At 52.7% G+C, this 11,183-nt stretch overlaps 1 protein-coding gene across 1 annotated transcript; it reads left to right on the forward strand.

The window, feature by feature from the left end:
- Positions 1 to 11: 11 nt before the first annotated feature.
- On the forward strand, positions 12 to 9,269 carry HEXA (hexosaminidase subunit alpha). Its single transcript, XM_079318247.1, has 14 exons — positions 12 to 323; positions 3,098 to 3,196; positions 3,473 to 3,538; positions 3,697 to 3,743; positions 4,059 to 4,169; positions 4,651 to 4,752; positions 4,839 to 4,971; positions 5,599 to 5,779; positions 6,080 to 6,166; positions 6,502 to 6,574; positions 6,970 to 7,150; positions 7,241 to 7,331; positions 7,722 to 7,826; positions 8,280 to 9,269. Exons 1-14 carry the CDS (start codon positions 68 to 70, stop codon positions 8,341 to 8,343), a joined length of 1,596 nt encoding a protein of 531 aa, XP_079174373.1. The 5' UTR covers positions 12 to 67; the 3' UTR covers positions 8,344 to 9,269.
- Positions 9,270 to 11,183: the final 1,914 nt, after the last annotated feature.

Below are 11,183 nucleotides of genomic sequence, written 5' to 3' on the forward strand. Positions count from 1 at the left end.
TGCCATTTCGCGGCCGCCCGGCCCCCCGCTGTCGGGCGGTGCCGCCTCCCTCAGGTTCGGGCGCGACATGGCGGCGGCGCGGGCGCTGCAGCTGTATCTGCTCCAGCTGCTGCTGCTCCCGCTGGCGCTGCTGCCGGGCCCGGCGGGGGCTGTGTGGCCGCAGCCCCAGGCGCAGAGCTTCCCGCCCGGCGGCGGCCGCTGCCCGGTGCCGGCCCGCCGGTTCCGCTTCGCCGCGGCGGGGGGCTCGGCCGTGGGGCCGGGCTGTGAGGTGCTGGACGCCGCCTTCCAGCGGTACTGGCCGCTGCTCTTCGGCCGTACCACCGGTGAGGGCCGCGGCGGGCGCTGACCCTTCCCTCCGTGCCTTTGGGCTTAACGGGCCCCACACCCTCGCCGATTTTGGCGTCAAACCAGGGGGTTTGGTGGCCGTCTGCCTCCCCTCAGTTCTGCGGCGCCAGGTGGGGTGGGAGTTGTGGCTTGGATGGAGTCTGGTGGCAAGGGCAGCGATGCGTTGGGATTTGGAGGGCAATGCCTATGGCATGTACAGAAGAAATCTAATCGAGTTTGGCACAGCGCTAGTTATCTTCCAGCCAGGATTTAGGCTCTTTTTCCTCTGTCTCATTTTTTACTTCCTCCGGATAGTGGTACAGCTCCCCATTGCTTCATTTAGCTTCCTTCTCTTGCTGCTGCAGGGAAAGTTGCTCCCCGTCTTGCAACAGCTCTTGCTTCAGGGTTGCTGCTAAGTCTTGGCTGTTCCCATTCTAGCAGCTTTCGGTGTCTTGTGTGAGGCCTCACCTTGAGGAAGGAGTTAGTGCTTTGTGTGTGTTCTTCCAAGTACATTCTTGTGCCACGGGGCACCTCTGCCAAAGTAGAGCTGCTAAAAGTCCCGAGGCAGCATGGCTTTTCTGCCAGGGAGGGATTAACTCCTGGATTCATCCTGAAATTGAAGGGTAAGATGAGGAAAGACAAAAGCTCTGAGAGTCTGGATTTGCTTTGGGACAGGCTCTAAAGGTTTCTTGAGCCCAGACTTCTTCATGGTAGCACCCATTGCCTGTCTGGGGTGAGCTGCAGGAATCTCTTGGCTGTGGAGCCCATGTGCAGGGATGCTCAGTAGCTGCGTGGGTCTGCTGCAGTCTGAAGTGCTATATCCAGGGAATATGAAGCACTTCATTCATCAAAAAGAGCTAGTAACTCTGCTCCCAAGTGTTTTAAATGTCAGTGTGAACTCCGTTGCTGCTGATCAAAGCAGAGAAGGGTGGCGGTGTTGGAAACTGCTTGGCTTTGTCTTGAGTGCATCATACTTTGAAAAAAAGTAGATTTGAAACAGAGAACCCTTTGTCTTATTTTATTTCTTCAACTATTGTGAGTAGCAGTAGAAATAAATTTTTGTTTGAGAGCCGAAAAAACTCCTCTTGGTTCTCTCTGTCTGCTAGGAGCTAAAAACAGCTGATCTAATTATTCACGCTCTCCTATTTCACTCAGAGGGGAAATGTGACCATCAAATCACTTGGAGCAACATTGTGATCACAAGATCCAGCTCACACTCATCACTTTCCTTATGCCCTGCTTTATGATGCTCAAGCTACACAAATTATTTTAAGGCATTTTTTTCCCCCTCTTTGTTTTAGTCTTTTTTTTTTTTTTTTTTTTTTTCCACACGGGTGGTTAGTAAGAACAGGCAGTGGAAACCCTGGATGAAAGGAAATAATTTGTATTAATAGAGGAAATAGATGGCAGAAACCATTAGCTGGCTGTGCTGCCTTGCAGGTGTGGTGGCAGTGGTGCCTGTCTTTACCTTGTCCTAGGAGACCATGTTTGGGTTGAGATGTGCCTCACTGAGCAGGTTCCAATTCGGTTTGTGGTGGTGGAACCAATTCTGTCGAGGCTCTTCAGCAGGATGAGTGTTCCCAGGCCTGAGGGCGACTGTTCCTGATGAACTGCTGCCTTCCCGAGTGGAGGGAGCAGGTCTTGCTGTGCTGCTTGCACATCTGTGAGGTTGCCTTGGCTACCAGCTTGTCTGCAATTGAGAGGAAAGCTCAAAACAGGGCTGGCTTCAAGCTGTTTTCCTTCTCTCCACAGAGGTTTCGTCATCCCTTCGTGGAGAAATCGGGATTTCTGTGAGCTCCTGTGAGCTGTGGAGCAGGAGCTCTCTGCATTTCTCTGAAATGCTGGCAGTGCCACATTCTCTTTGGAAAGAGAGACTTCTTGGTGTTCTTGGCTCATTCAAAGCCAAGCCCTTTATTTTAAGTGACCACACTGAGCATTGGCTGTTCCTGGGAGTGCTGTGGGGTGTAGGCATGGACCTTGGCTGGGATGAGCAGGGTCCCACCCTGCTACCCCATGCTCCTCCTGGCATCCAACAGCTCTAAGTCTGTTGTGTCCCAGCAAAGGTTGAATATCCCTTTGGAATGGGGAGTGACTCTAGTGGGGATTCAGGCTTGTGCAACCTTGGAAGTGCTCTTCAGTTAGTGTGTGCTCAGAGCTCCTACTTGAGGTCTAAATGTGCCTGGGTTCATTTCTCTGCCTGCTACACCTGGGACATGCTCTGCAGTAGGTGGAGTTGGTCAGGAGCTTTTCTGAGCTGGGTGAGACCTTTTAATAGTCTCTAAGTCAGCCCAGTTTAGCAGATTGATTGTCCACCCTTTTTTAAAGGTTTTCTTTGCCCTTTTTAAGAAGTATGTGTAGGGTAGAGCTCTTGGGCTTGTACTTTTATCCAGTGCTGGGAGAGCTTGGAAACAAGATGCTCTTCACTCTCATGGGGAAGCTTTTACTAGTTGTGGCTTTAACTTAAGAGCCAGGGCTAGTGTCCAGAGAGTCTCAGGGGCTGCTGCTAGTCCATATTCCAATGTTTCTCCTCTCTTGTGTGCTCCTTTAAGCTTTCCTGTGGGCTTCCTCACAGGCTGGGATCAGCTCATGTTCTCCTGGTTGGCTGTGTTGAAATTCGCCCCTGCTGAACACTGCAGTGTTTGTTTTGGGGTGCAGGAAGGGCTGCCTGTTCTGCTTCCATCCCTAGCTGGGCTGGGAGGATGGTGGTGGGCTTGGAAGTAGTAAAAAAAAGAGCTGGCATGGGGTTGATGTGCATGGTCTGTATCCTTTGCAGAGAATGAGCCACCTGGGGAAACACCCTGCACTGAGCTTCTCGTCCATGTTTCCACTCCAGGCTGTGATGGGTTTCCCAGCCTGGGCTCCAAGGAGAGCTGTAAGTGTCTGGGCTGGGAGCAGGAGGGAACATGGCTGTTTCTATGCAGCACTGTGCTATTACCCTTGGATTTGGGGGGACACCAATTCCCTGCTCTTGAGACCCTGGGGCAGGGAGGGCCGTACCTAAGGGTGCTGATAAAGCAGTGGGGAGAGGTTCAAAACAGCAAGAGAGGGACAAAATTCAGTTTTCTGGGGTCCTGGTGTGCATTCTGTACTGAGCTGTGCCCAGTGCTGTCGTGGCCGTGTGGGACAGCCCCCTGATGCTGTGTTTCAGATAAGCTGTCTGTCTCCAAAGGCTCAATGCTGCTCTCAGCAGAGACCATCTGGGGAGCTCTCCGAGGTGAGCTGTGCTTCCTGCAGGGTATTCCTGCTCTCCCTGCCTCGGGCCTGTGGGGATGTCTCACAGTGCCTCTCTCTTTCCATAGACTTCTTTATTAATTGAGCTCTGCTCCTTTGGGGGTGTCTGTGCTTAGAAAGGGGCTGTGTGTTTTCCTGCAGGCCTGGAAACATTCAGCCAACTTGTTGGGAGAGACGAGAATGGCACGGTGAGTCCTGGCCTCGTCCCCTGGGGGCTGGCAGCTCTCCATAGTGCCCCTCTCTCCATGGGGACAGGCTGAGGGTTGCTGGGATGCTTGGGATGAGTGGGCACAGCCTTTCCAAGAGCCAAGTGGAAATTCATTGATCCCTGCCTTCTGACTGGGTAAGAAGTGATGCAGCTCTTTGTGGACAGTTTGCACTCTGGGCAGTGAGGGCACCTCAGTCCTGCCAACTCTGGGGACAATGGTGACCTTCAGTGTCTCTTGCTAATGGCCATTTGCCCAACATCTTGCTCATGTCTTTCTCGTGTCTTCTGTGTGCAGTACTACATCAATGAGACAGAAATTGTGGACTTTCCTCGCTTCCCTCACCGGGGACTGTTGCTGGACACCTCTCGTCACTACCTGCCTCTGAGAGCCATCCTGGAAACTCTGGTAGGGCACCCGTGCTGGGAGATTACATGGCTTAATTGGGTGTCCCTTCCTCTGTGACAGCTGAGCTCCCTTGTGTGGGTGATTTCTCAGATGCCTTTGTTATAAAGAAAACCCTAAGGTATTTTGGATTCCTGCAGTCCAGGTTATTTCTCAAGGCTGAGTTGTTTCTAAGGCAAGGGAAAATACTGGCAAAGGTGAGTGGTGGTTCTGTGCTCATCCCAAGCAGAATTAAACTTCCAGCTCTCCACTAGTGGCTCAGTTACAGGGAGAACAGGGATTTTACTGACCAGAAGTATTCCTGGCCCTGTTGCAGCTTTTTGTTCAGAGAGAAGAGTCTGAATCCCTCTTGGATCCTGGGGAGCATTTAGGGACTATACCTTGTCCTTCCAGAACTGGAGAACCTTATCCACTGTCTGTGGCAAGCTGGGTGACCTTTCAGAAGGGATGGGGCATGCTCACCTTTGTCCCTGTTCCTTCCCAGGATGTCATGGCTTACAACAAGTTCAATGTGTTTCACTGGCACATTGTGGATGACCCATCTTTCCCATATGAAAGTTCCACATTCCCAGAGCTCAGCAAGCAGGTAATGACCCCCATGTAGTGCCAGCTGAGGTGAGCAGTTCCCTGCCTCTGCTCCTGACAAGGCACTGAGCTGTCCCATGTTCCCAGGGAGCTTTCAATGCCATGACCCACGTGTACACAGCCAGTGACGTTCGCAGTGTGATTGAGCACGCCCGGCTGCGCGGCATCAGAGTCATCGCCGAGTTTGACACCCCTGGCCACACCCTCTCCTGGGGACCAGGTGAGGAGCAGACCCTGCCTGCTGCTGCTCTGAGCAGGGTTGGAGTTGTCCCAGGGGCAGGAATGGGTGCTGCAATCTGGACCCTAAAAGCTGAGTGTGGGCAGCAGTGTCCCACAGGCTGGCTTTCATGAGGAGCAAATCATCGTTGGGGGGATGTGGGACCCAATAGTCCAACTTCTAGAGCAAAATCCAAGGGGAAACATTTCCATCTTTTCTTGGGTTCAAGCTGTGTGATTTTTTTGTGGAAACATCTGCTCTGCCAAAACTAACATCACTTGGTTTATTGCAAGGCTTTTGTGTTGTGAGGGTACAGCTAGCCAAGCTTTCTTGGTCTGCTCCGCTGTGTCCCAGTCCTGACACACTGCTCTCTGCTCCAGGGACTGCATCTCTTCTATGTGTAGAAGTGCAAGAAGCTTCAGAAAAACATTCCATTGTCTTTTTCTCTCCTTCTTCTGCCTCCAAATGCCAAGGCCTGCTAGAATTCATCGTGTGTATGGTCACAGCTGGAACTGTGGCTGTCCCTCCTTCCCTGTCCCAACAGGCCCTAAGTTGTGCTGAGGGGCATTGTAGAGGATGACATGGTCACACTTTGTCACTTCCTCACCATCCTGCATTTGTTATCATCAGGTGCTCCAGGCCTCCTGACTCCCTGCTATATGGGCAAGGTTCCTTCTGGAGTCTACGGGCCCATCAACCCCATTGTTAACAGCACCTACAAGTTTATGACCCGCTTGTTCCAAGAGGTCAGCACTGTGTTCCCAGACTTCTTTCTCCACCTTGGTGGCGATGAGGTAGATTTCACATGCTGGTGAGTCTGAGATCAGTCTGGATGGGGATTAGGGGTAAGTATTTGGGATTGGATTCCTAGCCCATGGCTTCTTGGTCATGATCTTTGGTGTCCTGCTCTCCCAGGCCAGGGATAGTGGTGATGCTTGGGATTTTTGGGATTTCTGTGCTCATGGTGATGCTGGATGTAGGGAGCTGCTGGTGCTGGTCCAGCCACAGCTATGGAATACCTGGGCAAGGCTTGGACTGATGTGGGAGGGACTTGACTATGTCTTGGCCTTGCTCCAGAGCTCAGGTTTTATTCCTTCTCACTGGTGCACAGGAAATCCAATCCAGAAATCCATGCGTTCATGAAGGAGAAGGGCTTTGGTGAAGATTACGAAAAATTAGAATCTTTCTACATCCAGAGGTAAGGTCAGGGCATCCAGGGCTTGCAGCTGCACTGTGTGACCAGCTGAAAAGTCTTCTGTCTTGGGGACACTAGAGGTCCTTTTCAGGAGCATTCCCATTGATCATATCTCCCTGACTCCAAAAGGGAACATTTTAGTGGGAGATTGACCACAAAAAAGCCTGGGGATGAAGAGAAAGAAGCCCCATAAGGGCTGTGCTCTCCTTCTCCTTCAGAGGCACCTCCACATCCCACTGAGGATGTTGGGGATATCTGTGCTGCTCCTTAGGCTGTATGTAACCACCAAAGAGGGGATCAGTGGGATCACCCAAAACTCGGTACTTTTCCCACTCCAGGCTTCTGGACATCGTCTCTTCCCTTGGCAAAGGTTATATCGTGTGGCAGGAGGTGTTTGACAACAATGTGAAGGTGAGAGCTGCCTGTGCTGGGGTGAACAGTGCCAGCACCCCAGCCTGACACACTGATGTGCTCTGGGGCTGGTGGGAGTTACTCTGTAATGGTACTGGGGTTGATCTCAAGATGGTGCTGCCAGTGAACTGCCCTCATCATGGCTTTGTCACATTGCTGGCAATGTTCTGCTCCCTCTAGGATGCAGGTTTTAACCCTGCCCAGGACACTCTGCAAATGGCCTTATCCCTCCTTCTGTTGTTCCTGCAAACCAAATGGGAAGTGGCTCAAAAATCAAGCCCTAGTTTGCCTCAGCTTTCTTTTGGGGGTGTGGAGGGGCCAGGGCACTCTGCTCAGGGGAGCAGGTGATGCTTCCATCACCAATCCCCTGCCCCATGTTCACCTGTGCTCCTCAGCTGAGGCCTGACACCATCATCCACGTGTGGAAGGACAACAACCTGCAGTACCTGAAAGAGATGGCCAATGTCACCAAGGCTGGCTACCAGGCTCTGCTCTCTGCACCATGGTACCTCAACCGCATCTCCTACGGGCAGGACTGGCTAGAAGCCTATAAAGTGGAGCCCTTGAACTTTGAAGGTGTGTTCCTCCTGTTCCCTTTCTGCATGGCAGCTGGCTTGGCACTCAGATGTAGTGCCTGAACAGGCTGTTTTACTGTCCCCTCCACAGGCAGTGCTGAGCAGAAGGCCCTGGTGCTGGGTGGTGAGGCCTGCATGTGGGGTGAATATGTGGATGTCACCAACCTGACCCCCAGGCTCTGGTAAGGGAGGCCACAGGGAGGTGGCTTGGGTCACGTGAAGCTGTGCTTGCATCCCTTTCTCTACCACCAAGTGTCATGTGCTGAACTCATGGGTTTGGTCTGCACATGGTGCCTGTCCCTTTCCCCTCTGTGCTGGTAGCAGCTTCACTGAGGCTGAAATGAGAGTTTGCAAGGTTGTAACAACCTGCTGCTGCAACCAGCCTGTGTGTGTAAGACCCACCTGTCCTGTCCCCTGGGGTGCTCCTGGTGCGCAGTGTCCAGGAATAGATCTTGGGATACTCTGAAGCCTTGTGGAAGGATGCTGGTCAGGAAAGTGTCTGGGAGTTCAGGGCTTCATGTGAGAAGCTTTTGAGCTCCCCCTGCCCTGAGTGCCTGTCCCTTGTCCTCAAGGCCGAGGGGTGGGGCCGTAGCTGAGCGGCTCTGGAGCAATGCGACTGTCAGGGACATGGAAGACGCGTACACCCGGCTAGCCGAGTTCCGCTGCACCCTGCTCAGGTAACCATCCTGGGACAGCTGCTCTGGGCTCAGCCCTGGGAGGGCAGTGAGGGAGAGGGGCTTGCTGTGCTGAGAAATGACCCTTGTTCCTCTGGAAAGCAGGAAAAATAAAAGGCAGGTTTTTCTGCTGCCTGTGCATGGGCAGAGCTTGCTTTGTGCAGCACTGAAGAGCATTCTGCTGCTGGCATAGGCTGGTGACGAGGAGAGGGCTTTGTGCTGAGGAAGGAGGGGACTTGTCAGCCCTTGCCATTCTTCCTGTAGCACCAGCTTCCCCAGGAAACCTGTTCTCACCCTGTGTTCCCACACATGATATAAGCACAGGATGAAAACTGCTTCCTACTTGTCACACCTGAATTGGGACACCCATGGCCACCCTGTGCCACTGGAAGCCCTCAAACCTGATGGCTCTGACTGTGCCCTTTCTCTGATGCCATCCTTCTGTTCTCTTCCCAGGCGTGGTATCCAGGCCCAGCCTCTCTACATTGGATACTGTGACCAGGAATTTGGTGGGGTTTGAAGGGAGAGCCCCTCTGTCTCTGTGCACACTGAAGGAATATCCCCCCCTCATAAAAGGGCAGAGGGACCCCTTCCCACCCCACCTTCTGCTCTGGCTTCATTGCAATGTACATTTCTTTTGCCTCAGCATGCACTCATTGCCTCTTTTTCTAATTTTATTTCTTTAAATCTATAAATAAAACCCCAAAGAGGAAAAAGGTGCCTATTCCTGCTCATCTGGGGCTTGGGACACCGTGCAAGGGTTAGCAGGAGATGGGTAGGGTGTGCTCCAGAGATGCTGGTGGAGAAGTTTGCACAGTGCCTGCTCAGCTGGATAAACTGTGCTTAGCCTCTGCTGTTGTACCAGGATTTCCTTCTGCAGTCATGTTGTGCTGTGGGGTCCTGTCCTTTTCTTTCCACTCTTCTCTGATGATCAGGCCTTCAAGCTACCACCTCTGCTGCCCTAAAACCTGGCTGGTGCTACCTTCTCTGGCCTCTCCTCAGCAGATGACACCCTGGAGCCTCTTTGAGGAGCCCTTGCAAATGTGCTGAGTGGTGCATGGATATTACAAAATCTCTGCTCAGCTCTTCAGGCTGTCACTTCTACCTGGGGATTTGGCCAACTGACCCATCCTCCTCCTGCTCTGTTATCCTCAGGGTGAGGAGCTCATGTCCAGGTCTCCTCCGTCCAGAGAGATATGGAGGTTTCAGTGCTGGTTTCCTTGGTGAAGAAACCAGTGGTGCTTCTGTCCTGTAGAACTAGGACAGGTCCTTCAATGGTTAGGATTGCTGTGCTGGAAACAGCATTCAGCTGAAAGCAGGGAATCTCATGAGGGCTGGCTGGGACCATTGTATGTGTGTCTTGGTCTTAAGTGAATGAGATGCACTGTTGTGGCTGGAAACCTTTTATGACTGAACTTTAAATTAAAAATAGTGAATTAACAGTTACTGCTACCTCCTATTTTTAAAAGTCAGAGTTTTTTCCTTTTTTTTTTCCCCATCATGCTGTAGCGTGTTACCTTGGCTGGGTGCTTTTGTCACTGCAGGGAGCTGCTGCCAGCAGGGATGGGTCAAGCAAGACCCTGGCCCTGGGAAGGGTGCTCTGTTCCCACAGATGATGCTCTGCAAGAGAGGCTCTTCACCACCCTATCCCAGCTCCCTGCCCCATTCCACCTACCCTTCTGCCTTGCTGGGCCCTTTCCCCCATAGCCAGGTGTGAGAGCCCCCAAGGCTTGGGATACCCATGGAGAACCCCTCCAGCATTGCACCTTCCACTGAAGCCTGTGATCCAGGTCAAACATCACCCATAATCCCATTTCCCAGGGTATGTGCACCTGCATCCTCCCAAAACCACTATCCTGGAGGTGGCTCAGTGACGTTTGCAGCCTGGGCCGGGCCGGGATCCCGGAAGCACCCTGCTTTCCTCACCACGGCTTTGCCGGGTGCCCGTTCCTTCCAGAACATCTATTTTGGTCGTGTAAAACTTGCCGGGGAGCAGGGAACAGGGAACAGGCAGCGTGTGAATCACTCGGGGCCAACGGGTTTAAAAATAAACCCAAGCGGCGGCGAGGAGCAGCCGCCAAGCCCCCGGATTCCAGCAGGATTGTGCTCCACGCGTCCCAAACCCACCCGTGGGCACTGCCACCAGCCAGGGGAGTTTATTGGGACGTGCTTGCAGTGGCAGGCACCTGTGTGCATCATGTGTGTGCTTGTAAAGATGTGTGTGCATGGGGTGTGTGCTTGTAAGCGTGTGGGCAATGTGTGTGTGTGCTTGTAAACACATTTGTGTGGTGTGCAGTGTGTGTGTGCTTGTGAACACGTGCATGCACTTGCACACACCTGGTTTTGGGTCCTCACACACGTGCATAAGGGTCATTGAACACATGTGCATTAAGGGCCCTTGCATGTGTGCACTCACACCCATGCACAAATGCACTTGCTCACACACACGTGGGTCCTTGCACACTCATGCACAAACTTGCACACATGTGCATATAGGTCCTTGCATGCATACACACATGTCCATAAGGATCCTTGCATACACATGCATGTGTGTCCTTGCCCTCATGCACATACTTGGACTCACGTGCACATACACACACTTGCAGTCATGAGCTAGGGAGTCCTACTACACATGTGCATATAGGTCATTGCACATGTGTGCCTATGGTTCCTTGCAAGCCCATACATTCCTACACACACTTGCACACACATGCAAATGCCCCCACACATCATTGTCCAGACTCACAGGCCTGTAGCCACATGTGCTTGCATGTACTTACGTGTGTGTGCCCTTGCAGCACCTGTGTGTGCTTGCACATGCTTGAGCATATATGCACATTTGTGTAAACTTGCACACTTGCTCACACACACATGTTCACAGTTGCACACACACCCCTTCCCACACTCTCAAGCCTCTACACACATGAGGTAGCACACTGGGGAAGCCAGGCCTCCCCCCCACCTGGCTGCTGCTTTGGGACTAATTAATTAATTAACGACAGCACCAGGTATTAAAGCTGCTCAGTCTAATTACAGATCTTTCGGGGTGACGTGGGATGCAGGAGGGAAACGCTTCCCTCCTTTCCATTATGGGGAATCCCCGGGGGGGCAACAGGGGCAGTTTGGGGTTCATTGAGGTGAAAAACTCAACAAGTGCTCAAATTCACCCCTTTTGAGCCTCTTCTGTGTGTTTAAACCCTGCTCTGAGGTGGGAAACAGAAAGGGTTTCAGTCTGGAGGCTGCCAGAGGGCTGCAGGGGGAAGGTGGGAGGCTGCTCAGCTCCTTGTCCAGCCCTGACTGGGGCTGGGGGGATGATGGGGGCAAAAGGGGGATGGAGGGGGGTGAGGGAGTGGAGGTGGT

The sequence above is a fragment of the Erithacus rubecula genome, assembly GCF_903797595.1.
Source record: "Erithacus rubecula genome assembly, chromosome: 14".
Classification (NCBI taxonomy): domain Eukaryota; kingdom Metazoa; phylum Chordata; class Aves; order Passeriformes; family Muscicapidae; genus Erithacus; species Erithacus rubecula.

Coding starts and splice junctions, on each gene's coding strand:
- HEXA (XM_079318247.1), top strand. CDS start 68: ATGGCGGCGGCGCGGGCGCTGCAGCTGTATCTGCTCCAGCTGCTGCTG. Junction 6,575..6,969: donor TGTTTGACAACAATGTGAAG/GTGAGAGCTGCC, acceptor TGTGCTCCTCAG/CTGAGGCCTGACACCATCAT. Junction 7,151..7,240: donor GGAGCCCTTGAACTTTGAAG/GTGTGTTCCTCC, acceptor TCCCCTCCACAG/GCAGTGCTGAGCAGAAGGCC.